The 26,691-nt window shown below is 47.4% G+C and overlaps 1 protein-coding gene across 6 annotated transcripts in view; it reads left to right on the top strand.

The window, feature by feature from the left end:
• dock8 (dedicator of cytokinesis 8) overlaps positions 1 to 26,691 on the top strand; it is a 55,935-nt gene that overhangs the window by 28,079 nt on the left and 1,165 nt on the right. For 3 of the 6 annotated variants that reach the window (XM_035379951.1, XM_035379950.1, XM_035379949.1), the window contains 35 exons: positions 452 to 614; positions 2,108 to 2,225; positions 2,732 to 2,802; positions 3,105 to 3,249; positions 3,617 to 3,718; positions 4,220 to 4,315; positions 4,601 to 4,835; positions 5,110 to 5,274; positions 5,365 to 5,537; positions 5,802 to 5,885; positions 6,374 to 6,469; positions 6,781 to 6,930; positions 7,226 to 7,339; positions 7,776 to 7,931; positions 8,575 to 8,714; positions 9,532 to 9,695; positions 10,197 to 10,348; positions 10,753 to 10,935; positions 11,450 to 11,576; positions 12,689 to 12,776; positions 12,969 to 13,065; positions 13,412 to 13,546; positions 13,812 to 13,964; positions 14,497 to 14,655; positions 15,271 to 15,371; positions 15,566 to 15,758; positions 15,982 to 16,125; positions 16,689 to 16,820; positions 18,433 to 18,567; positions 19,006 to 19,095; positions 19,655 to 19,891; positions 20,030 to 20,173; positions 21,102 to 21,208; positions 24,444 to 24,614; positions 25,591 to 26,466. In XM_035379951.1, coding sequence (XP_035235842.1) covers positions 452 to 614; positions 2,108 to 2,225; positions 2,732 to 2,802; positions 3,105 to 3,249; positions 3,617 to 3,718; positions 4,220 to 4,315; positions 4,601 to 4,835; positions 5,110 to 5,274; positions 5,365 to 5,537; positions 5,802 to 5,885; positions 6,374 to 6,469; positions 6,781 to 6,930; positions 7,226 to 7,339; positions 7,776 to 7,931; positions 8,575 to 8,714; positions 9,532 to 9,695; positions 10,197 to 10,348; positions 10,753 to 10,935; positions 11,450 to 11,576; positions 12,689 to 12,776; positions 12,969 to 13,065; positions 13,412 to 13,546; positions 13,812 to 13,964; positions 14,497 to 14,655; positions 15,271 to 15,371; positions 15,566 to 15,758; positions 15,982 to 16,125; positions 16,689 to 16,820; positions 18,433 to 18,567; positions 19,006 to 19,095; positions 19,655 to 19,891; positions 20,030 to 20,173; positions 21,102 to 21,208; positions 24,444 to 24,614; positions 25,591 to 25,642 — 4,772 coding nt within the window. In that variant the 3' untranslated portion in view covers positions 25,643 to 26,466. Of the gene's footprint in view, positions 1 to 451; positions 615 to 2,107; positions 2,226 to 2,731; positions 2,803 to 3,104; positions 3,250 to 3,616; positions 3,719 to 4,219; positions 4,316 to 4,600; positions 4,836 to 5,109; positions 5,275 to 5,364; positions 5,538 to 5,801; positions 5,886 to 6,373; positions 6,470 to 6,780; positions 6,931 to 7,225; positions 7,340 to 7,775; positions 7,932 to 8,574; positions 8,715 to 9,531; positions 9,696 to 10,196; positions 10,349 to 10,752; positions 10,936 to 11,449; positions 11,577 to 12,688; positions 12,777 to 12,968; positions 13,066 to 13,411; positions 13,547 to 13,811; positions 13,965 to 14,496; positions 14,656 to 15,270; positions 15,372 to 15,565; positions 15,759 to 15,981; positions 16,126 to 16,688; positions 16,821 to 18,432; positions 18,568 to 19,005; positions 19,096 to 19,654; positions 19,892 to 20,029; positions 20,174 to 21,101; positions 21,209 to 24,443; positions 24,615 to 25,590; positions 26,467 to 26,691 lie in introns of those variants that run through there. The other 3 variants (XM_035379944.1, XM_035379947.1, XM_035379948.1) reach the window with 3 other exon arrangements.

The following is a 26,691-nucleotide window of genomic DNA, read 5'->3' as shown; positions in this document are numbered from 1 at the left end:
GTTTTTACTAAAACACACTGGGAAGAATAAATGATTGCAAATGGGAGGAGGAGAGACAGAGAGGAAGAAAAGGGGAAGGGAAAGAGAACTAATGTATGTAAATCAGACCTGGGTCAAATACGTATTTGTTCTGGATTCTAACACTTTCCTAAGTTTGTCTGGCGTATTGGAACCTATGAAATACTCTCAAAAAGTGCAAAACCCCACCTTTTGGTCCTATTGGCAGGCTCAGTTGCACCAAGCAAGATCAACGGAAGACAGAAAAGTATTTGAATCCAAAACGAATACGTAAACATTGATGTAAATATTATCTTTAAAATGAGCCGTCCTGCTAACCGCGTTTGTGTTTCGCTCGCCTGCTAAGCACACGCGTGTCAGACGCTAACTGCTAACTGCGTACGAGTCGTGTGTCTACATGCTAACCGCACACGCCGCGTGTCTCTGTGTGAAGGCACCATTAAACTGGACCTGACCCCCGCCCCGGACGTCCTGCCCGCCTGCCTGTCCTCCGAGCTGATTCCCGTCAGGCCGCTGGCCGAGAAGCAAGTGCGGCCCGTCAAAGAGGTGCTGGAGTTCGCGTCCCGCGAGGTCTACGTCCCGCACAGCATCTACAGGTGAGTGCTGCTCTCCAGCCCCCTCCTCACCGCACACGGTATCTACAGGTGAGGTAGTATCTCCTTTCAGTTACCTGTACAGGTGAGGTAGTACCTCCTCTCTGTTACCTGTACAGGTGAGGTAGTACCTCCTCTCTGTTACTTGTATCTCCACACACTGCATTTACAGGTGAAGTAGACACACACTCCAGCCCTGTCTGCAGTAAAACTTACTGGTGACACTGTGGAGTGTTTTATATAAACTGTACTTTTTGTCCCCTTACCTGGTGCCTGTCAATCATCCTGCAGTACCCAACTCTCACTCAGGTGGGCGGTCCTCTTTAAATCTGCAGCGAGTGAAAGCTGTGTGCTCACAGCATGAGCCGTTCGTCTGAAAGTGAATGGTAAATGGACTGCATTTATATGGCGCTTTTATCCAAAGCGCTTTACAATTGATGCCTCTCATTCGCCAGAGCAGTTAGGGGTTAGGTGTCCTGCTCAGGGACACTTCGACACGCCCAGGGCGGGGTTTGAACCGGCAACCCTCCGACTACCAGACAATCGGTCTTACCTCCTGAGCTATGTCGCCCTGAAAGTAGACTGCGTTGTGCGTCAGTGAGTTAGCTTGTATAGTGAGTTAGGCTCATTCACCAAAAAACAAGAAAGAAAAAAAAAATAGATCCCCAAGGCAACGGGACTAGTTTGTTAGGAATGAGCATCTCCCTTTGTGTCTCGACCAGGACTTTAGTCAAGTAAGACGAATTGGGCCTTTTTGCATGAATGGGTGTGAGAATCGACCAGAGGAAATGTTTAACTGGCCAAGTTCAGTAACATGGCAAAAAAAAAAGTGCGTTTCAGAACAGCGCGGGTATTTTCTCAGCGGACGTTAGTGAGGTCTCTCTTACCCAGTGTGTCCAGATCTGTATTTAGCCCTGGTAGTCGGACGCAGCCTGATTTGTCAGGCCTGCTAGTGAGATCGTTCATTGTTGTCAGAGGTAGCAATCGATCGCAAAACTTAAGGCGTTCATCTTTTCAGAGTGTGCCTACCTCATGTAATGCTTCTGCCTGTTTTATGGCAATGACACAGACTGCTATGTAACTTGAATGGAATATTTTTAAATTCTGTTGCCAGAAAGTCTTCCTAGGCTATTTATATGCAGTAGGCATGAACTTTGAACTTTGATTCATTATAGCAGGGCTGTCCAACCCTTCATGACTGATATGTTAATGGGTAGGTCTCATTCAGTCTTACAATCAACGTTGGACAAAATGGGGTCTCCATGTCCTGTAGCTAATGGATCTTTGCTACAGGTGAGGACGTGGTCACAATCTTGGTTCTGGTTACAGACTGGGTCACGGTCATGGTGTTACTCTTGATATTCGGTGTCATTGTCACCCGTTGCCTTGATCACTTCCCATCTGCTACTGTAAGGGCTGTTATGCCCAGTCGGCCTGGCTTCCTCCTGACACTTCTCTTGTCTGGTTTTGTTTTGTTTTTTGTCTGTGTTATTCAGGAACTTTCTCTACGTCTACCCCCAAAGACTGAACTTTGTGAACCGGCTGACGTCAGTCAGGAACATCACCATCAAAATCCAGTTCATGAGCGGAGAAGATCCCAGCTGTGCCTTGCCGGTGAGCGTCACCATGGTGACCGGGCATCAGTTTAGCATCTTAGCACGTTCTGATGCCTCATCAGTGGAGTTCACTTTCGCCCTAGGAGAGCCATTTTGGGGTTTCACCTAAAAATATGCAAACAGTTCACACCCAAGGAACCAAATGAAGCCCATTTAACCTATACTAACGGCTGAGTTACAAACCTACACACCCAGCAGCTATCCTAAGGGCAAGAGTGAACACCCTTGTCAAGAGTATATTCTCAAACGTTTCTGTGTAAGGGAATACAAAGCACTTCTTCAAAACATTTATTTTCTCTTATAAAAATTCATTCTATTCAAAGGTTTTGCCACCGTAAAAACGTAAAGGAGGGAAAGACTTTTGTTCTTTCTTTCTTTATGGGAACATGTGTAGAGGGCCATGTTTGCCACAAACACCCTTCCTGAGTTTGGGACAAACTGAGTTTGGGACAAATTTGTAAGTTGCACAATTCATCGCGTCTTCTGTTTTTTTTCTCTTCATAGGTCATTTTTGGAAAATCGAGCGGTCCCGAGTTCTTAAGCGAAGTCTACACGCCAGTCACGTACCACAACAAGCAAGTAACTTTAATTCAACTTCGTCAATAAAGACAGTGACATTTTAACACCCCCGCCCACCTCTTCTGAGGGGGCGTTGTGAGCCAGTGCATTGCCACGGTCAGGATGCAATCCTGCATCCCTCCACTGAGGCTGAGGACTTCAACAAGAAGTAGCAAGTGTTTGCTTTCCCCTTTGCATACGCCATTTTCACAGAAGCGATTTAGATGTAGTCCCTTAATTACAAAAGCAGTGCCCCAAGCTTGGATTCGAACCTGTGACCTGGAGACTGGTTCCCTAACCATTACGCCCCGCTGTGCAGGTCCCCGGACTTCTACGAGGAGGTGAAGATTCGGCTCCCGGCCAAGCTGACGGACAGACACCACCTCCTCTTCACCTTTTACCACATCAGCTGCCAGTCCAAGCAGAACCAGGCCGGCAACGTGGAGAATCTGATCGGCTACTCCGTGAGTGTGCGCTTGGGTTCCGGTCTGGACCGGTTTGATCCGGTCTGGTCCAGTTCACAGAAACACGGCGGGAGCCAGCCCAGGCCCTCTGCTTTTTCTTCCTTCACATTGTGCGTTTCAGAAAGGAGACTGAAAGAGTTTGAAAGAGGTAGACATTGACTGTAACAGACAGTGACTGATAGTAACAGGTGCTCATTGACAGCAATAGATTATACATTTACTGTAACAGGTATAAGTTGACAATAACAGATATAGGTTGACAGTAATAGGTAAAGATTGACAGTAATAGGTATAGATCGGCAGTAATGGGTATAGATTGACAGTAATGGGTATAGGTGCTGAATTTGGGTCTATGTCTCGTCTCCAGTGGCTCCCCATGGTGAATAACGACCAGCTGCAGACGGGACAGTACTGCCTCCCCATCGCTCTGGAACGGCTTCCTCCAAACTACTCTCTCCAGTCCCCAGAGGTACGTACAGTACCCTCCTTAAATTACTCTCTCCAGTCCCCACAGGTACGTACAGTACCCTCCTTAAATTACTCTCTCCAGTCCCCACAGGTACGTACAGTACCCTCCTTAAATTACTCTCTCCAGTCCCCACAGGTACGTACAGTACCCTCCTTAAATTACTCTCTCCAGTCCCCACAGGTACGTACAGTACCCTCCTTAAATTACTCTCTCCAGTCCCCAGAGGTACGTACAGTACCCTCCTTAAATTACTCTCTCCAGTCCCCACAGGTACGTACAGTACCCTCCTTAAATTACTCTCTCCAGTCCCCACAGGTACGTACAGTACCCTCCTTAAATTACTTGGTTGTCACTTTCTACAATTGTACAATAGCAGCTGTCACTAGTACCCTATAATCCATTTGTGTAGCTGAACAGATCAGTGATCCTTGATGGATTGTTCTCAAGAGCTTCACTACACGGACTGCTGTACATGACCTCTGACCTTTGACCTGTGTGCAGAAGGCGTCCCCTCAGGTGGCATCAGTGAAGTGGATGGAGGGTCATAAGGGCGTGTTCAATCTGGAGCTGCAGGCCGTGTCGTCCGTACACACGCAGGTGGGGCCCACTGTCCAATCGTCCTGCACTGTTAACATCATCAATTATTATTAGAAAAATCATCAATAGTATTAATAAAAAATAGTCGTCACTACTACTACTAACAATAGTTATTGTTATTATTATTACTATCTAAATGTAGTCATTTTCAGTAATTAGCCTTTACATACTGGCTAATAGCATGTGGTAATCAGTAGTGCTTAGCAAGGTTCCATCTGATTGGTCGATCTGGCTGAAGTAGCACTGCACCTCCCCCCACCTCCACCCCCTTCCCCTTGTTCCCAGGACAAGCACCTGCAGCGCTTCTTCACGCTGTGCCACGCCCTGGACGGGCAGGTGTCCTTCCCCATCCGCGTGCAGGAGGAGAAGGTCCCGGAGGCCAAGCTGGAGCACGAGCTGAAGCTGAGCATCATCTCCCTGTCCTCCTCCTGCCTGGAGCCGATGGTGCTCTTCCTGCACCAGGTCCTGGACAAGCTCTTCAGGCTCATCCTGCAGCCCATGGTCATCGCCGGGCAGACCGGTGAGGGGGCGGGGCTGAAAAATAGGGGCGGGGCAGACCAGTAAGGGGGGTGGAGCATTGAGGGGTCAGGACAAACTGCTGAGGGGGTGGGGCATGGAGGGGGGCATAGAGGTGAAAGACTGGAAGTACTGTAAATTAAGTTACATTTTTAAAAACTTTAATTAAAAGCTTCATAGGATTATGGGCAGTTTTTGAATTGAATTTCAGTTAGTTGCCCGAATCAGTTCTGTCTGGCCTTTTAACAGCTCTATGTGCATATGTGCGTGTCTTGCAGCTAACCTGGGACAGATCGCGTTTGAATCCGTGGTGTCAATAGTCAACAGCCTCCACAACAGCCAGGAACTGGCTAAGGACCAGCAAGGAAGGAACTGTCTCCTAGCAACATACCTTTACTATGTGTTCCGTCTGCCAGACACCCACCGTGAGACACAGGGCACAGGTGGGGTCAAAACCAGGAACCTTTAAGGGCTGCTGAATGTGTGTGTGTGTGTGTGTGTGTGTGTGTGTGATCACTGCCTCTCGTCCCCAGGTGTGGGAGGGTCCCAGCAGCCCCCAGAGGTGCGCTATAACACGCTGGGTCGGACGTCGGCCATGACGGTGGGCAGCAGGCTGCTGATGTCACGCATCCGCAGCACCAGCAACCCCGATATCCCTGCCCCCCCGAGCGCTGACGAAGAGGTGGACAGCATCCTGTCCGGCAAGGTACTGACCCGCTACTGACCTTAGGACCAGTACTGACCCGCTACTGACCTTAGGACCAGTACTGACCCACTACTGACCCGCTACTGACCTTAGGACCAGTACTGACCCACTACTGACCCGCTACTGACCTTAGGACCAGTACTGACCCACTACTGACCTTAGGACCAGTACTGACAGGCTTCTGACCCAGTACTGACAGCAGAGTCCTGAAATATGTCTGCTGAAATGTATCTGCTTCTGACAGTCGTATTCTCTGGTTTTCAGTCCTCAAATCACCCTGCCAACCGCATGTCCACTGTACCTGACGTCGCCGGCTATTTCCAAAATGCAAGACCTGCAAATAAAAAGGTAATACCGGCTGAGGCCAGAAGGGGGCAGAGCAGCACCATTGATTTTTAAAAAATATATATTTTTTACTGCATCTCTTGCTCAACAGCATTGATTTTTGAAGTCCAACTTCTGTTCCTGCAAAACTGACCAATCAGAAGTTTAGTTTAATGTATCTTTACTGTTAAACAACCTTGAATGTCTGTGATTAAACTGTTTCTTTGAACAAATCAAATGCTATTGAAGTCCAATAGTCTCAAGGCTATAATGGATTACATAAAGCAGACCAGGGGAAACTCAACAGACTGGCAATTACGATTTTTCCAAGACAGACGTCTTAAGTCTTACCAGCACAGATCAAAGGGTCACATTCAATGGGACCCTCTACATAACAATAAACAATATATTTTCTAATATGTTTTGGATAAGGCTAGCTGGCTGACAGATGTATACTCGTAATGAAACTGTAACTGGATAGTTTTTTTCCTTTCTGTGTTTTGCGAGTGCAGCAGTTTCACGAGGAGCTGGCTCTGCAGATGGTGGTCAGCACCGGTGTGTGCAGGGAACATGCCTACAAATACGCCTGGTTCTTCTTTGAGCTGCTGGTTAGTGACTGTGTGTGTGTGTGTGTGTGTGTGTGTGTGTATGTGAGTGTGACTGTGTGTTCATTTGTGTGTGCGATGTACATGTAAGCGTGTTTCGTGGCTGTCACAGGAGAAATGTCGTGTAATATTATATGTAATACTGAAGTATGTGTAACAGGTGACATTTATAATTTATATTAAAACAGTATTGTGTTAGGAGTAATATTAACATGTGTATGGGTTTGCGCGTGTGCACATGCATGTGTGTATTTGTGTGCGCATGCCTGCCTGTGTGCATGCACGTGTTCACGCGTGCGTTCATGCGTGTGCAGGTGAAGAGCATGGCCCAGTACGTGTCTCTCATGGAGAAGCACGGCGTCCCGCGTAAGGGACGCTTCTCAGACCGGTTCAAAGATGACATCACCACCATCGTGAGCGTGGTGACCGCAGAGATCGGAACCATCCTGGTCAAACAGCAGAAGGTGAATGTGGTTCGATGACATCATCCATCACATAGAATCCTCAGAGGTTCCACTGCGGATGTTACTATGCAACCAGGTTAACAATGAAATATATAAGTCAAAATCATCATTATTAATGCTTACATTCTGCACGAAGAACCACTGAAAGAAATTATATTACACTATTTTATTATTATTGAGGTTATTCTATTAAATTAGCAAGTTTCTATTCTGGCTACTGCACGCTTTTGAATTGAAACTGACCTTGCGTCAGCGAAGTGACTAACGGAGCATGTGATTGGTTGGTATCTAACAGGAAGTGGACCAGGCAGAAAAGGTCAACATCAGCCTGGCCTTCTTCCTGTACGACCTGCTGTCACTCATGGACCGAGGCTTCGTATTCCAGCTGGTGAAGAACTACTGTAATCAGGTACACGCCTGCCCACACCTGTGGGCCAATCAGGTACACACCTGCCCACACCTGTGGGCCAATCAGGCACAGACCTGTATCAGGTACAGTCCTGTGGGGTAATTAGGTACACATCTGGGTGAAATCAGGTTCACGCCTGTGGGGTAATCAGGTACAGTACACACCTGCCCACACCAGCCTATTACATTTTGTTGCTCACAAGGTCAAAGGTGAGGCTGTGAAAGAGTCTGTGCATAACTCAGAGTTTGAGTGAATTTCCCTTTCAGTTCAGCCAGTTAGGGAAACAAACTGAAGATTAATTAACTGACAATATCCCTGAAAACAGGCTGGCACTTTTAACGGTGACACGCCCACTCTGACGGTCCCCCGAGGGCCAGCTTTGCTCTTCGTTTGCCGCAGTGTCATGTGACCGCTACGTCACCCTGTCCTCCTGCAGATGTCGGCGAAGAGCGTGTCCATGCCCACCCTGATCACCATGCGCCTGGAGTTCCTGCGGATCCTGTGCAGCCACGAGCATTACCTGAACCTCAGCCTCTTTTTCACTAACCCCTCCTCCGCGCCCGCCTCCCCCTGTCCGTCAATCTCCTCACAGGTGCGCCCCGCCCCCCGCCCCCCGCCCCCCCATACCACGGACACACTCACTCAAACGATCATTGAGAGTGAAGGAGGAAGCAGGATTGTGTGAAAAGGCTGCTTCCTGTTTTCCAAAGTTACGTCCTTATCTCCCCCTAGTGGTATTATCAGGAACTGCCCATAATATTGGTTGTCAGGTTATTCAAGGTTACCAGAGGCAAACAGTGTAATGCTTGTATGCAGTGTTTGGTGAAGGGAAGGGAAACCTCAACAGCTAACACTCCCTGCATAATTAAACTCCAGGGGCAGAGAGGGAAAAAATCTACTGTATTGTATTCAATTTGCAGTATAGAGGGAATAATACAATAATACTCTCTTTCTACAATCCTCTCTTATTCTCTCCCTCCCTTCCTTCCTCCCCCTCATTCTCTTTCTCCTTTTCTCTCTACCCCCTCCCTCTCTCCCCATCTCCTCCTCCCTTTCTCCCTCTCCGTCTCTCTCTCCCTCCATCCCTCTGTCTATCTCTCTCTCACACTACCTCACCCTCTCCTGCTCTCTCCCTTTCTGTGTCTGTCTGTCTCTCTCTCCCTCTCTGTCTCTCTCTCTCTCTCTCTCTCACTCTGTCTGTCTCTTTCTCTCCCCCTCTCTGTCTCTGTCTCCAGGCCTCCAGCTCCTGCTCCAGTTTCCAGGATCAGAAGATCTGCGGCATGTTTGAGCTCTCTCCCGAGTTCAAGCAGCAGCACTACCTGACCGGCCTGCTGCTGACCGAGCTCAGCGCTGCGCTGGACATGGAGTCTGAGGGGTGCGTCTCCGTCCCAAACCAAACACAAATACAAACACAAATACACATTCAAATACAAATACACATACAAAACATATTCAAATCCAGATCCAAAACATATTCAAATCCAGATCACAATCCAGATCCAAATACAAACACAAATCTAGATACAAATACAAATCATATTCAAATCCAGATCAAAATCCAGATCCAAATACAAATCTAGATTCAAATACAAATCTAAGTTAAAATTCAAATGTGCTTTATTTGCATGATGAGCTCTCACACACACACACACACACACACACACACACACCCTACCTCACTCTCTCCTGTTTCTGAAGAACAGAAGGAGTTTAATTATATCCACAAGAGTGACAGTCTCCAGATTGTAATGATCAAAAATATTTTTCCCTGGACTGATACATGAATAAAACTGTAAGAGAGTCCCTTTCACTCTCAATCGATCTCTCGGTCTCTCTTCCCTTCTTTTGTCCTGTGCTCTTTTTCCTTAAGTACCTATCTCTGCCTCTCTCACTTTCTCTCTCTTTATCACATCTATTCCAGATGATTTAGGGACACTGAGGCACAAAGCTTATGATCAAAGGCAGCCTGCTCTCAGCATGTGTCCTGTGTGTGTGTGTGTGTGTGTGTACATGCACTATTAATTAGCTGGGTAGAGAGGTAGTTTAAGGAACGGGCCATGGGTCTTTACTACCACTATGAGTCAGTCGGAGATGTGACTCTAGTTATTCCTGAATGGACAGGTTTATTATGGTTATTAAACTGTTGGGTTGCATGATGTGACTGTTCTTGTAATACCGCTCTCTGCCTGCAGGGGGAAGGTGCAGAGGAAGGCCATTAACGCCACGCACAGCCTCCTCTGCGCCCACGACCTGGACCACCGCTGCACCCGCCCGGACGTGCGGGCCAAGATCGCTGCTCTCTACCTCCCCCTGGTGGGCATCATCATCGACTCCCTCAACCACCTGGACTTCACAGGTTAGAGTCGGAGGAGGAGCCAGTGGAGCCCGCATGCTCTGTGACACGTCAAGTGTGCTGTGGTGCATGTTGTACGTCAGCTCTCTCAAGTGTGATGTCATGTGGCATGTTCCATTTCATACTTAACACTGTGAAGTTTGACAATATTTTCATAACGCGTGTTCTGCTTTAAGTGTAAAGTGTGTGGTTTCATCTAGGGTGTTTTTACACATGCAAAGTGTGTTTAGATTAAGTGTTCTCCCACACTGGCCAAGTGTTCTCTGTTGGATGTATGAAGCGTGTTCCACTGGATGCACGGCATGTTGCATTTGGTGTGTAAGCACGATCGGTTGCATATGTGTTGCGTCACGTGTTTGTTCGCGAGCTCCCTCACACTTCTGAAATATGTCGTGTTGCATACATGAAATGTACACTGTTTGATGTGTGAAGCACGTTCTGTTGTATCACGTGTTTGCGTGTTCTACCACACGCGTGACGCCGTGTTCTGTTGCGCTCCTGCAGTGGCAGAGTCCCGTGGCGGGAAAGGGAAAGCGGGCGGGCCGGAGGACGAACTCGAAAACGTCACGCCCATCAATCAGTCTGTCGCCCTGGCGATTGCAGGCAACCCCTTCAACACATTGGCAAGAAACGCCCTGGCATCCATGGCCTCTGTGGTACGGATACCCCAAATCACCCACATTCACACAGATACCCCAAATCACCCACATTCACAAATCACCCACATTCACACAGATACCCCAAATCACCCACATTCACACAGATACCCCAAATCACCCACATTCATACAGATACCCCAAACCACCCACATTCACACAGATGCCCCAAATCACCCACATTCACACAAATTCCCCAAACCACCCACATTCACACACATACCCCAGTCACCCAAATTCTCAGATACCCCAAACCATCCACATTTACACAGATATCCCAAATCACCCACATTCATACAGACACCCCAAATCGCCCAGTCACAATTTACAGAGCCGACCCATGAACCAAAATGGCTGACAAGCCGGTCTAGTCTCTCCATCTCTACGCCTGTGTTTCTCCCCAGACTGGGAAGGCCAGTGCTACGCTGAGCGCGGAGACCAGCCGGAACCTGCTGCTCTGCTTCCTGTGGGTGATGAAGAACGTGGACCAGGGCCTGGTGCAGAAGTGGACCGTGGAAATGCCCGCCTCCCAGCTCAATCGCCTGCTGGAGCTGCTGACTATCTGCGCATCCTGCTTCGAGTATCGGGTAAATAAACCCGAGTTTAATATCCCTGTACCGGGTAAATAAAGCTGGGTTTAATATCCCTGTACCGGGTAAATAAAGCTGGGTTTAATATCCCTGTACCGGGTAAATAAAGCTGGGTTTAATATCCCTGTACCGGGTAAATAAAGCTGGGTTTAATGTCCCTGTACTAGCTAAAAAAACAGGGCTTAATTTCCTTGTACCAGGTTTTAATAAATCAGGTATAATATCACAGTCCTGGCTAGGTAAAAGGCTGGGTTTATTCTACCTGTATCTGCAGTTGACTCCTACTTCATATATTGTGAATAAATAAGACTGACTGTCCTCCACCCGTGTGTGTGTATGTGTGCATGTGTGTGTGTGTGTATGCGTGCGTGCGTGTGTGTGTGTATGTGTGTTGCGTGTGTGTGTGTGTGTGTATGCGTGCGTGTGTGTGTGTGTGTATGTGTTGCGTGTGTGTGTGCGTGTGTATGTGTGTGTATGCGTGTGCATGTATATGTGTGTGTCTCTCCCGCAGGGGAAGCAGTGCTCAGATAAGGTCAGCACACAGGCCCTGCAGAAGTCCCAGCAGGCGAAGGCCCGCCTGGAGGAGGCGCTGTTGGGCGGGATGGGAGCCCGCGGGGAGATGATGAAGAGAGTGGGCGGTGAGGCTTATGATTGGATGAGAGCTGTTCAGGTTTCTCCTCACTGGATGAGAACCACTCAATATTTAACATGAATGGATGGGTCTGTTTTGAATTTATAGTGTGTTGCCTGAGTTCAACTCAGTCAAGTTGATAGGCACAATAGAACAGGCGCTCTCAAAGTCATACTTCAGCTCACAAACTGGAATGATTATGTGCAAATTGCAAAAAGCAAGCGCGATGACTTGTGTTTCCATCAACGGACCTCCCTGGAAGAAATCCCTGGGCTCACGGAAGACAGACTGTCAGGAACCTTTCAAAAAAAGCGGCATTCAAAATATGATCTCACGGTGCCTGCTACGTTCTGGCTGTTGTCTTGTTTCAAGAGCGGAACGTTGTCTTGTAAACATCCCCAGTGAACACTGAAAGCCTTTGGCTGACCATATTTTAAAAAATGAACGATTTTGACACAAGTTTTATGAATGCAAGCATGCTAACTTTAACCATGTGTTCCAAGGATGGTTCGTGTGATGAGTGTGGTTTCTTCCCTCAAACATATGGAAAGTCAACGGTGCCAAAACATCTTATAAAATACATCTCATCACGGTTATTTTTCACCTGGTGACAGTCATGTCAGCGGGACATTATTGCTCGCGGCAACACGTTAAAACGAACGTCAGCCAATAGCAATGCCGGAATTGTGTGTTGATTAGCATATTGCATCAAAGCATATGTCACCATGACAACATTTCCAGAGCGTGTTGATACCATTCTGTTATGCTCATTCGATTGCGATGTGCCCCTTAAAATTACTTATGCTTGGCTTTCCATAAATCTTAATCACCTCAACATGTCAAATATAAACTCAGAAAAAATGAACACGTCAACACGTACATATTTTGACGTGTTGATTCTATTCATCTGAAGACATGCAGTCTTATGGAAAGCCAACGGTGGCATCTTTAAAAATACATCTCATCTCATTTTTGACCTGTCGACATGGCAAAAATTGGCAAGGAAAGAGGGTAAAACTGCCTGTCTTTAGACTAAAAAAATGAATGTGTCAACATGTAAATTTTTGAAGCGTTAAAATTTTTCCGACCTTTGACCCCTGGTGTTTGCTGAAAATGCAGGTAATGACCGGACCATCGGTCAGAGGGAGAACCTGCGATGGAGGAAAGACCTCACTCAGTGGCGACAGACCAATGACAGACACGACAAGTGAGTCATGAGATTGCACAGATTACACAGTGTGTCCTCAGTGTGCGTGTGTGTGTGTGTGTGCGCACGTCCACATACAGTTGCTACAGTATTCCCTGTATTGATGGACAGATACGGACACATGACAAACTGAAGCACAGCTGGTCTGCATGAGAATTTAAATCCATCATTTCTTTTCCTATGATGTCACAGAACGAAAGCGGAGCTTGACCAGGAAGCCCTCGTCAGTGGCAATCTGGCCACAGAGGCTAACCTGATCATTCTGGACCTGCTGGAGACCATTGTACAGGTGAGAGACCACTGAGCATGTGTGAGCAGGGCCCAGAACAACCTGTGGGTGGGCCCAAAATATGTCTACTGAAAGGATCTATGGTGAAGTTAGCATTGCTAAGTAATATTAGCATCCCCTGAAGGGCTCTATGGAGAACTTAGCATTGCTAAATGATATTAGCATCCTGGGAAGGGTTCTATGGAGAACTCAGCATTGCTAAATTATATTCACATTACTGTGCATGAGGGGATTCACACGTTCTCTCCGCTAATTTCTTTGTGAAACATAACACGAACGCTGGCATGCACAAGCTGTTTCACGTGTGTTGTGTAATAACGGTGGGGGCGGGGTTTTGTCTGCGCAGGGCGTGTCCCTGGCGGACTGTAAGGACAACGTTGTGGGCGGAGTCCTGCGGGTGCTCCTGCACTCTCTCTCCTGCAACCAGAGCACCAGCTTCCTCTCTCACTGCTTCAGCTCGCTCAGAGCACTCATCGTCAAGGTAACACTGACTGACGCACGTGTGTATTTATGCGTGTATATGTGTATTCATGATCTTATGTGTGCGTCTGCGTTTATGTAGGTTTGCGTATACATGTGAATACTGTGGGTGTTCGTGTGAGTATTTATGCAGATTTGTGTAGGCTATATTGCGTGTAATGTTACAACACATTACAGGCATTTGGCAGAAGCTCTTGTCCAGAGTGTACAACCGTAACCAGGGACAAGTGTGTTGAAAATGTGTGTATTGTAATGTGTGTGTGCAGTTCGGGGACCTGCTCTTCGAAGAGGAGGCGGAGCAGTGCGCAGACCTGTGTCAGAAGGTGCTCCAGTACTGCAGCAGCTGCGTGGACGGCAACCGCAGCCAGGCCTGCGCAACACTCTACCTCATCATGAGATACAGCTACAGCTCAGCTAGCGTAAGAGCGACACGCTACACACACACACACACACCACACACGCACACACTCTACCTCATCATGAGATACAGCTACAGCTCAGCTAGCGTAAGAGCTACACGCTATACACACACACACACACTCTACCTCATCATGAGATACAGCTACAGCTGAGCTAGCATAAGAGCTATACGCTACACACACACTATACGCACACACACACACACACGCACACTATACACACACACACACACTCTACCTCATCATGATGCAGCTACAGCTCTGCTAGCGCAAGACCTGCACACTATACACACACACTAAACACACACTGCCACTCTCACTGATAGGTGGCACTGTATCTGCCGCTCTCACTGACTGGTGGGGCTGTGTCTGCCGCTCTCACTGATTGGTGGGGCTGTGTCTGCCGCTATCACTGACTGGTGGGGCTGTGTCTGCCGCTCTCACTGATTGGTGGGGCTGTGTCTGCCGCTATCACTGATTGGTGGGGCTGTGTCTGCCGCTCTCACTGATTGGTGGGGCTGTGTCTGTGCAGAACTTCTCGCGGGTGAAGATGCAGGTGACCATGTCTCTGGCGTCTCTGGTGGGGAAGTCGTCAGATTTCCACGAGGAGTACCTGCGCCGCTCGCTCCGCACCATCCTGGCCTACGCAGAGGAGGATACGGAGATGCAGCCCACACAGCTGCCCTCTCAGGTATGGCCCCGCCCACACGGGTACTGCTCCGCCCACACAGATACTGCCCTGCCCACACAGGTACTCTCTCAGGTACCGCCCCGCCCACACAGCTGCCCTCTCAGGTACTGCCCCGCCCACACAGCTGCCCTCTGAGGTACCGCCCCGCCCACACGGGTACCGCCCCGCCCACACAGCTGCCCTCTCAGGTATGGCCCCGCCCACACAGCTGCCCTCTCAGGTATGGCCCCGCCCACGCGGGTACTGCCCCGCCCCCATACAAGTACTGCCCCCCCCCCCACACAGGTACCACCCACCCTCTCAGGCACTGCCTCACCCACAGCTGCCCTCTCAGGTACCGCCCCGCCCACACGGGTATTGCCCCGCCCACACAGATACTGCCATGCCCACACAGGCACTGCCCCACGCCCACACAGGTACCACTCCGCCCCCACGGGTCCTGCCCCGCCCTCCCAGGTACTGCCTCACCCTTTCAGATACTGCTCCACTCTCACAGATAGTACCCTGCTCACACAGATACGGCCCTGCCTACACAGGCACTGGCCCCTCTCAGGTACCGCACTGCCCCGCCCAGCTGCCCCCTCAGAGACCCTGGTTTTCTGTTCTACTCTTCAGGTGGACGAGCTGCTCCGGAACCTGAACAGCATCTTGTCAGACACAGTGAAGATGAGGGAGTTCCAGGAGGACCCAGAGATGCTCATGGACCTCATGTACAGGTACGCACACCTGTTATCTCATGTACAGGTGCACAGATCACGTACATGTTGACATACAGGCATCGTCATGTCTGCTGATTCACCAATTGACTGACTGATCAGCTGTCGTTGTATAGACTGATTGTGATTGGCTGATAAATCATGTGTTATCTGTTTACGGAGTGATTGACTGACTGTTTGGTGACCCACCCCAGAATAGCGAAGGGGTACCAGACGTCTCCGGACCTGCGGCTCACCTGGCTGCAGAACATGGCGGAGAAGCACAACACCAGGAAGTGCTACACCGAGTCGGCCATGTGCCTGGTGCACGGCGCCGCCCTGGTGGCTGAGTACCTGAGCATGCTGGAGGACCACAGCTACCTGCCTGTGGGCAGCGTCACCTTTCAGGTGAGCAGTCACCTGACCACTGTGACCCACTGTAGATATCTGCCACACCCACCTGACCTCTGTAACCTATCATAGATACCTGCCAGACACACACACCTGACCACAGCTGCCTACTGCAGATACCTACCACACCCACCTGTCCACAGTGACCTACCACACATACCTGATTTTGTGTTTGTCCACTGTTCAAAGTTTAAAAAAACCACGTTCATCTCTCTGTCAGAATATTTCGTCCAACGTGCTGGAGGAGTCGGCCGTGTCGGACGACATCCTGTCCCCAGACGAGGACGGGGTGTGCTCCGGGCGCTACTTCACCGAGAACGGGCTGGTGGGCCTGCTGGAGCAGGCCGCTGAGCTTTTCAGCAACGTGAGTCCCCATGGAAACCACGCCGTAGCCCCTCCTACCGACCTGCGCGGTTGACCGATCCACTGGCCCGACAATCTCTCCCCCCCCCTCTCTCTCAAATTCAAATTAAAATTCATATGCTTCCTTGGCAGGAATGTTTCCTAAGTGTACAACAATACATCTTAATATCGCTGTAGAAAAATAATTAGCAACCGCCACCCCTCTCTTTGACTGATTGGTGCTTTCCTCAAGTGGAAGACTGACCTCCATGTGCCCCTCTCTCTCAATTCAACTCAGATTCAATTTTAAAATGCTTTATTGGCATGAAATTAAGCTGCGTTGCCAAAGCAAACAGGAGGGACAACAAACAACAACAACAGCAGACAACAAACAGTTGCCTCGCTAACTCCAGGGGCAGTGGGGAGAAAATCTGTTTATTATATTCAACAAACTGTAGAGTACAGAGGGTAATACAGTGATACTATCTGCCTCTTTGCTCTCTCTCTTCCTTTCTCTCTATCCCTTCATCTGTCTCTCTTCTCCACTCGCTCCATCCTTGCCCAATGGCTATTCTCTCTTTGTAGGGCCAGCTGTTTGAGATGGTGAACGAGGTTTACAAAGTCATCATCCCCATCCTGGAGGCGCACAGGGACTTCCGGAAGCTGGCCTCCACGCACGACAAGCTCCAGAGAGCCTTCGAGAGCATCAATCAGAAGGTGAGCTTCCCGGGGTTTTGGGAAACCCTCGGGTTACGGCTACAGCACCCGTACCCCAGAGGCGCGCTCACCTGCGAACCTTCCATTCATTTTAACATACCGCAGTCCACACAATGCCAGTGTACTGTTCGTGCTGAGCCGACAACAGGTAACCCACACGCTCCTGAAATGTCGTTGGAACTCAGGCTGACTTAAAACCCGCCCTCTGGCAAGGCACAGCCAATCCTGCGCCCAGCTACGGGGACAATCAAATAGAATTATGGCATCATTATGTCTCCCTTAGAAGCCAGAAGGGCACTCTCCACCAATCACACAGTGTGTTGGTAACAACAATTAGAGCAAAGCCAATGGTAATTGGTGGATATATTCTGTCAGTTGTCACTTTAGCAATAAAGACCTTATAAAAAGTATAGCCAGAAAGTATCCACCAATCATCTTTGGGGTTGTCCTGTTTCTTCTTACCAACATACATTGTGATTGGTGGAGCTTCTCTCTGGTTTCTATGCGAAAAGTAAGGACGCCAACAACTCATCCCTATTTTATTTTCGCTGCTGTGGACTGCTGGTCATGGTGTAAAAAAATCCTCATAAAAATGACAAAAACTAAACATTAATTGAGCGTGGCTGCTTAAAAACTGAGCTCATTAAAAAAAAGAAAACTTAAATGGGGAATGTAATCAGTCAGCGGGAAAAAAAAAAAAAAAAAAAAAAACGTTTTTCAAAAACAGTTCACTCACTTTCCGTCTCCAGACTCAAGCCCTGCCCTTGAGTCAAAGTAACGCTAAGTTAACCCGCGGTAAGGGTGTCGCTGTATAAAATCACACAATTTAAGTCATCCTTTGCAAAGTGGGGGAAGTTGGGGGGGTGGCTGTGGTTAAAGTTGCTGAAATTTTAATAAAATGCAATGCTAGGCCCACATTCAAGTGTCAATTTCATAGCACACCAGGGACAAAACAGCTCTACACTAAATACTAAATTTTTCCATATTGGAAATATTTTCTCACGTACCAACAGTAATACATTCATATTTGAAGGTGCAGTGCCGTATAGCCTCACTCGGTCTACCATTATGTGTGATGTGTTTCGATAGTCCAAACTTGTGGTCGAATGATGAAAAACATATTTATAATGAATAACTGGCTAAAACCCAGATTTGTGTGATATGTATGCGAGAGGCAATGGTCGTTTTATTGCAGTTCGAAACAGAACTTTTTGCGGTCACAACTTCTGACGCACATTCTGCTAGTGTGAAACTGATGCTTCATAATTCTGAAATTATTCAACATTTATCTGGCAGTTATTTATATGAGATAATCTGCTTTTCCACCAAGAGTCTGGACCATAAAATATGTAATAAAACGCCTGGTTGATGGGACACGTTTATCGTGGGGTCGTTGGGGTACAGTAGAGGTCTTTGTTCTCGTTTGTGGTGCATGCTGGGAAATGAACCTGGATCCTGCCGGTGTAGACCACTTCTGGTAAACCTCTCAGTGGGGATTAGTGGTCTGTGGGATAAGTGGTATGTGGGATTAGTGGTCTGTAGATGTACTAGAACAGACAACAGAAGCGAAGGGCGAATCCTGAACCTCACGCACCACTGCTGACCCCCACAGGGACACAAGCGCATGTTTGGAACCTACTTTCGGGTCGGTTTCTACGGCAGCAAGTTTGGAGATCTGGACGAGCGGGAATTCATCTACAAGGAACCAGGGATAACCCATCTTCCAGAAATCTCTCACCGACTAGAGGTAAACAAAAAAAAATTGAAAATATAAAACTATTCATATTTTATTAAATATTCAAAAACACAATATGTGATTTGTTTTTAAATTAAAAGGAAACATTTTTACAAGGATTTCTAATGTAATAAAAACAGTAAATTGAAATTCATCTGTAAATGTACTGTCAGGGAGTTAAGTACTGGTTAGAGTAAGGGGTTTCCAACAGGCTCAGGTGGAGTGGGTATACTAGTGCATGGAAGAAACTCTAAATCATGATGTCATAGTATCACAGATCCATAGAGGACATGTATGCACCTTACCTGAAAGTCTAAAATATGTAAGTTTATGTAACAGTATGCAAACTAAACAAACATTCTTTCAATGGGACGTACTGGGTGTGAAATGGCGGTGTGAGCTGGGGATTATGGGTAAATTTTGACTTGGGGTGCCTCCTTCCCTCCCCAGAACTTCTACAGCCAGTGTTTCGGAGAGGACGCGCTCGAGATGATCAAGGACTCCACCCCTGTGGACAGGAACAAGCTGAACCCCAACAAGGTACACGGAAAACTGAGGGGGGGGGGGGGGGGGTGGGGGGAGCTCTCGCTCCGATCGCGCGCGGAGTCTGAAAAAGAAAAAATAAATAAATAAATAAATAAATCCCGCCACGGCCACAGGGCCAGCGATCTCGCATTCCACGACACGCGCCCCGATGCGATTCACCCTCAGCGGGCTGAGTAAATATTTACACCGGCTAATCTCTCCCTGGCGCTCTTCCACCGCTTCCATTTTAATCAGAGCACTCCGGCGGCTAGCACGCAGCCCCCGCCCACAACGGCCGGAGGGAGTGAGAATGTGAGATTTGAGGTTTCACGGGTTTCCTCTGCCAACTTGGGCTCGCTCCTGCACTGATATAAGCAGGACGATCACCCAGTTGGTTTTTTTTTTTTGATTGATATTTTACAAAATATATTCCTTTTTTTTTTTTTTTTTTGCTTCAGGTAAGAAACCACCGCATGGAAAAACAGGTTTCGCCGTCAAATCTACCGACATTCGGTTCAGTCAGTCCTCCAGAGTCTTCTTTCCATCTAAACTGCCCCAACTCCCTTTTTTCCAGGCTTATATCCAGATCACCTACGTGGAGCCCTACTTCGACGACTACGAGATGAAGGACCGGCTGACCAACTTCGAGAAGAGCTTCAACCTGCGTCGCTTCATGTACACCACGCCCTTCACCAAGAGCGGCCGGCCTCGGGGGGAGCTGAGCGAGCAGTACAAGAGGAAGACCATCCTCACCACCATGCACGCCTTCCCCTACATCAAGACCCGCATCAACGTCATCCAGAAAGAGGAGGTACAGCAGACACGCGTGGGGAAGGGGGGTTGCCGGTTCCAGTCCCCAGTTAGCTGTGCTGTCACATACAGGAAGTGGAAGCCGTTACCTGAGCCAGTGTCTCCCAACACTCCCTACCCCCCCCCCCCCCCCCTGCAGTTCGACCTGACGCCCATAGAGGTCGCCATCGAGGACATGCAGAAGAAGACTCGGGAGCTCGCCGTGGCAACCCACCGCGAACGGCCTGACGCCAAGATGCTGCAAATGCTGCTGCAGGGGTCTGTGGGGGCCACTGTCAATCAGGTATGCCCCGCCTCTCGCACACATACACTCTCACATACAGGGCTACTGTCAATCAGGTATGCCCCGCCTCTCGCACACATACACTCTCACATACAGGGCTACTGTCAATCAGGTATGCCCCGCCTCTCACACACATACACTCTCACATAGAGGGCTGCTGTCAATCAGCTCAGCTCCGCCTCTCACACACATACACACACATATAAATTGTACAGGGAAAGAAGTCTATTGTGGGCTGTACCAGGAGAGACGTGCATGCAGAGAAACAGTAAACAAAGTGAAGGATCATGGGCATTTCGTGATTGTCATAAAACAAACATAAAGAAAGAAATCCGGTACACTAGCAAATTTAATCAGACTCCAATTACTGATGTTCGCATGAGAGAGTCACAATCCAGTCTATTTACTCTCCCCAATTTCTCATCTGAATTCCTTCCTGCTCCATATTATACTCAGGGTCTGTTTACACTGTGCAAATACTGTATTTAAACACAAAAATTGTTTCTATTTTTTTGGGTGGTTGGGTGTCATGACATGGCTGTTCATCTAAGTGAAGGTCTTTGGACTTTTAGACCTGATGACTGAATATTTAATATTTGCGGGTATTTATATCATTGTTGGCATTACGTGAGATGTCATAAGTGATATTTTGAGCAGTACCAGTTTAACTAAAAGCAGAGGTGAGGACTACGAGGTCAATTTAGCGACAGTACCATGATCTCTTCCTGATGTTCGGCTTTACACCGAAGCCTTTTTTTGTAAAGCATAGTGTTCTGTTTACAAACAGTTTTCCCAATGTTCTCTTGTCTTTCCTTCTTTGCCACTCTCATTCTCTCCATCTCTCTCCCTCCTGTCTCTCTCTCATCCCTCCTCTCTCTTTCACGCTTTCTCCCTCCTCTCCTTCTCTCTCTCTCTCTCTTTCTCTCAGGGACCCCTGGAGGTGGCCCAAGTTTTCCTGAACGAGATTCCTGCAGACCCCAGACTCTTCCGCCACCACAACAAACTGCGTCTCTGCTTCAAAGAGTTCATCACGCGGTAAGAGAGAGAGAGAGAGAGAGAGAGAGAGAGAGAGAGAGAGAGAGAGAGAGCAAGAGAGAGAGGCATAAAAGAGAGAGAGAGAGAGAGAAAGAGAGAGAGCATGAGAGAGAGAGAGACATCTTGAGGACTTCAGGAAGAATGATGGATGAGAGGCAGAGTGCATGAGAGATTGAGTGAAGGAGGAAAAGAGAGGGAAAGTAAGACATCCAGAGGGCTGAATTTTACTGGAAGATGACATCAGTCAAAGACACACACACACACACACACACACACACACACCATCCTTGTGCTTGGAGGAAGAGGTGGTGGAACAGCCTCCTGGGCTGCCTGTTTTATCGGTAATTAACCGAGTGAGATTAGTCTGTGCTCGTTTCCTCGCCAAATAAGCGTGACCCACTCTCTCGTTAGTTTCATCTTCCCGCCAAGTAAATAAAGTAAAGAGGCGAGTGAGGCCAGGGGGGTTACGGTGGTGAGAAATTTAAGGACGCGATAGTCACATAAGGGCCTTAGGGAAAAAATCACATCAGTAACAGTGCACCAGTTTTTTTTTTTTTTAGGTATTCCGATTAATTGAACTCATGTCCCCTGTTGCCCTCTGTTAATATATGTGCTGTACATCTGAAGCGTGCCAACTGGCAACGGCCCTTAAACTTGAGTTTCAACTAATGATCCACCGCAGAACTCTTCAGCTCATTATCCATCCACATATTTACTGTATAATGAAGCAAACTTTTTTTTTTTTTTTTTTTTACAAAAAACGCATATTATTACCATAACTCAGCTCTTGCAATTTGCATTAGTTTTCAATCCAATCAAAAGGCCCCAGTATTCCTTTGGCCCCCCCCTCACTGGACTCCCCATAGTGAGCGTGCCCCCCATCCGAGCACGACTCTCCTCCCAAAGATGTCTTTGATTTTGTTTTTCGGAATGTCGAATTCCTCTGCCCCTCTGTGGCCAGCACACCGATAAATATTTACTGCAATTTTAAAAAATGTTTGCTTTTCTCCCTCCTACGCACGGTCCAGGCAGTCAGGGCCCTGGCTGCATTTCTGTCTGTTCAGTAGATGCCAAGTCTGACCCCGCCTGCGCCTCATGGTGGCCATTATGGCTCAAAGGGGCACTGGGCCCCACTGTGTTCCTCTGTCACCCATCAGACATTTTTGCCAACAAAATTGCGACTGGAAAGACTCGATGCCTCATTTTTGCAGTGAAATAACAGTAAAAACAACCGACTTTGACATTTACACATTGACCATTTAGTATAAAAAGGGAAAATGACTCAAACAGCAACAAAAAAGGAGAGAATTCTTAAAATGGAAAAGGTAACAGTGACATGCTTTAAAACAATATTTGTTGTTCAGACATTCTACTAAATTCCGCCAGTTCGAGGTGGTAAAGAAAAGCCAGACCTTCTTCGGCGTATAGCCTATATTTCTGGAAGCATCTTGGTATTTGTAAAGAGCGCGGTCTGCCAACACCAGCTACGCGAGAAGGCCAGTTTGCCAGTCTGCGCCCTCTCGAATTGAGACGAGGTTTCAGCGATTACATATAAACCGAGGGTGCAGGTTTGGTTGGGAAGTTGGTAGGTAGCCTAGTCCTTTTCACCGTTAGTGTCAGTGTAGTGATCAATTGTAGTCGTAGGGATGCAATTGACCTCAGGTTTTCAATCAATTTCCAATTCCTTAAATGAACAACAAACATGTCACATAGCTATAAACATATCCTATTGCATAAACAATCATGATAGCTAGGCCTACTGGCGACCAAATGCAACATGACAAATTCAGTTGAATCCGACTGAATCACTGCGCAAGTCTGTCACGATAGCAAAGGTCCTAAAGTAAATGACGCACATTTCTAGCATAGGACCGTCGGTTTTTATCGCAATACTGAGCACCACAGCGGGCGCAAACATAAAACGAATCCTCAAGCTAACTTACCCACGCGGACTGCACCCGTAAAGCAGAAATTCTGCTAAATGAAATCTCTTCAGTATCGTCTTCTCATCAAGTCCCTCTTGAAGGACAGACTGTACCAAATGTTCCTTGCGTGGATGAACCATGCTGGGAGGACAGCGAAACTATAACTAACTGCTTGAACTGCATTATAACGCTGGCAGTTATAGGCTAATGTTAGGAAATATAAAGTCGCAAGAGTTGTACAGTTCCCAAAAAAGTTAATACGAAACACCAGTTTGCCCATATATAGCCCTGTCGTCGCGTTTATCGTTCGTTTCCTGCATTACAATGCCTACGTCTCTTTAGTGTCCAATATCAAAAATTAATTCAGCATTTTTTTTTCGACCACGGCGTTAGAGTAGTAGCGTGCATGCCCTAATCAACCAGCAAGTCAACCCAAAATGACTCCGCCCACCATCAATTAGTGGGGAAAAAGGTCACTAAAATGACAGGTGCTTCTGTCAATCGTGATTTTCTTTTATATGTTTGACCTTTTCATGAGTAAAATATTTTATTTGGGAACATTTGTTTTATTAAGATAAATACATTTATTTTACTAAATGTTCCCAGTATTACCAAGGGGAATACTGTCACTTCACATGATCTGAATTGGAAAATCTCTGCTGACCCAACATCAAATAGAAGACTTGACCAAGGCGTAAGCAAGGTTACTTATCCGTCTGCTAGCTGTTGGATGACTTATTGAAAATCGGATTCAGACTAAGCTACGGCGAGGGACGGAGTCAGTTTTCATGGCCAGACACACGTTACAGATGCATTTTATGGCGTGACGCATTATTTGTGTGGTCACAACTGTCGTCCAGGCAACCTACACAGCTTACGTACACAGCTTACGCCGTCCATTTTATACAGACCCAAATCAAAGCCAAATTTACTGAGGCCGTTCATTTGCTTTTCTCAAGGATGCAATTTGCAGTGTCCTCCCCAGGGTTCAAACCTGCAATCATCTAGTCATGTGGCTTTTTCCCAAACCACTGTAAGCCTACAGTTCTCTATTAGTCTAGTTCTCTGACCACTATAAACAAATATATAGTCCACCTACTTTTACTCCGTTACCTCCCATCTGCCTAACGTCAGTGTCATTGCTAACTGCTTTAGTTGAATTAAATTAGGCCGGAGCAATCTGAGGGCAAGGCTGATCACAGCCGTGCCCAGTTAGGGAGCACGCGATACTCTTGCAATCTCGCTCTGCAATGTAACTCAAAATGTTGGGGTTGACGCGGTTACACCTGAGTTGTCCATTTCGACCGCAGGTGCGGAGAGGCGGTGGAGAAGAACAAGCACCTGATCGCGGCGGACCAAAAGGAGTACCAGCAGGAACTGAAGAAGAACTACAACAAACTGCGGGAGAACCTGAGGCCCATGCTGGAGAGGAAGATCCCTGACCTGTACAGGCCAATCATCAAGCCCCGCATCGAGAGCAGGTAACAGGACTGACAATCAATCCCAGATCACAGAGCAGGCAACAGGAAACTTAATCAGTCCCGGCACACAGAGCCAGTAACAGAAGCCTTAATCAATCCTGGAACACAGAGCAGGTTACAGGACCCTTAATCAATCCCGGCACACAGAAGGGGTAATAGGAACCTTAATCAATCCCTGCACACAGAGCAGGTAATAGGATCCCTAATCAATTCCTGAATTCAGTGCGAATACCATAACTGATACAGAACCTGTTAAAAAACATGGCCCATTATCAAGAGCTACATTTGTAAATCTGGACTGGTATCAAAGAGTGCATTCATAAAATTTTACTTATGCATTAAACCTAGAGCTCTACAGAGCAGCTGCAATTGCTTTAGTAATTTCAGTGAGACCACAGTCCATTAGATGACGGTCGGTGAATTTCTGCCAGTCATGTGTTAGCTGCAGAAGTATCGATTTCCGTGTAACCTGGCACACAGTCTACTGAAAAAATATCTTATTGAAGAATAACGGGGCATGATCAGACTGTCTAATTCTTCCTCAACCTTCAACTATGATTGAAGGAAAGAATACACAAAAAAATATAATTAGCCATTACAGACATTTATACCAGTAAGAGTTGTCTTTATTAGGGGAACTCTGAGGCATCTTTAACACATGTGAGCACATTCTGTGTCACAAAATCACATGTTGTATGTTGTATGTTCATGCATCTCATGTAAATGTACTTGGGCAGGCAGACAGCGGTGATAATTAATTACACCACTACACCTAATTTAGAATCACTTAATTTGATGTCATGTATCACTCCGCCTAGGATCTGTGTGCGTAGTGAAGCCTGAGTTAAACCTTATCCGTTAAACTCACTCTGTGAATACTTGTGTGTATTATATTTGTATCCAAACTTGTCCTCAATTTCACACACACCCCCCCCCCCCCACCCCCACCCCCATCTGTGTCTGCTACCTCCAAAAGGGATTCCTTCAAGCGGCTGAGTTTCAGACGAGCTGCAGAGGAAAACTCCTGAGGTACCCGCTGACCCAGACAGAGGCTCTCTGTTGCACATTAGGCAGAAGAGAGGAGGAGAGGAGAGGAGAGGAGCGAGAGAGAAGAGAGAATGAGAGAGGAGGGAGGTGGTCTTTTACTGGCCAGAAGGTCCCCAAGGATGGAGACTGAGAACTGGGTCTGAGGCTGAGACTGAGGGACCGTCTGTGCCCTGCCTGACACATTTGGGCAGGGGTGCTGGTCTCCGAACTAAAGATGAACCACACAATTCAGGCTTCTGCTACTCAATGGAAACATTAGGACTGGATTCACTGCATTTTGACAAATGCCAATTGCTGAAATGTTGCAAAAAGACGTTTCAATCGCAAGAAAAAAAAAGGTTCATGTGGCCCAAGAAGCTGGGCAAAACAGGATCCATATTCATATAGATATTCTAGAACTTTCTTTATTCAAATACACAGGTTACTGTACAGATGGTTTCAGATGGCCAGATACTGTACATTATTGTCCAATTGAGCACTCTGCCAATGTCATTTTTACACTCTTCTTGAGTTGTGTCATTTGTGTAGCACACACAGGCACACACACACAGAAGATAGAGACAGATTGATGAATAAGCCGTCTGATATGATGATTACCTTAATATTCCTGTAACAGTGGAAGGCCCCGTGTATCTGCTTGCATTTGTTGTTTGCAACTGCCAGGCACTCTGTTCCACAGAGACAGAGGGTCAGACCTGAGGAAGAAAGACTTGCTTAACAGAGAAGAGCACACAAACAAACTGTCCTTTCTAACTGCTCCCTTGTAATGCAAAACATGGTGTCTATGCATGACACATGCAAAGAACAGGGCTGTGAGAATCTCATTTACAAACAAAGGACACTTCCAAATGCCCAGAGAGCATTCCTATGGTGTGCAAGACCTCTCTGTCTCTCACTCAGAATATGAGAACTGAACAGTTCAGCAAAACAACAAGATGCTCTCCAGTATGTGGTAGCCTTCAATCAAATTCAATTCGATGACATTGTTCATTTTGGGCAGTTTGTTCACATAAGTCTGGTTTACATTACT

The sequence above is a fragment of the Anguilla anguilla genome, chromosome 10 (assembly GCF_013347855.1).
Source record: "Anguilla anguilla isolate fAngAng1 chromosome 10, fAngAng1.pri, whole genome shotgun sequence".
In the NCBI taxonomy this organism is placed as follows: Eukaryota; Metazoa; Chordata; class Actinopteri; order Anguilliformes; family Anguillidae; genus Anguilla; species Anguilla anguilla.
The sequence above is the reverse complement of the archived record's forward strand: the minus strand, read 5'-3'. Positions and strand labels throughout refer to the sequence as shown.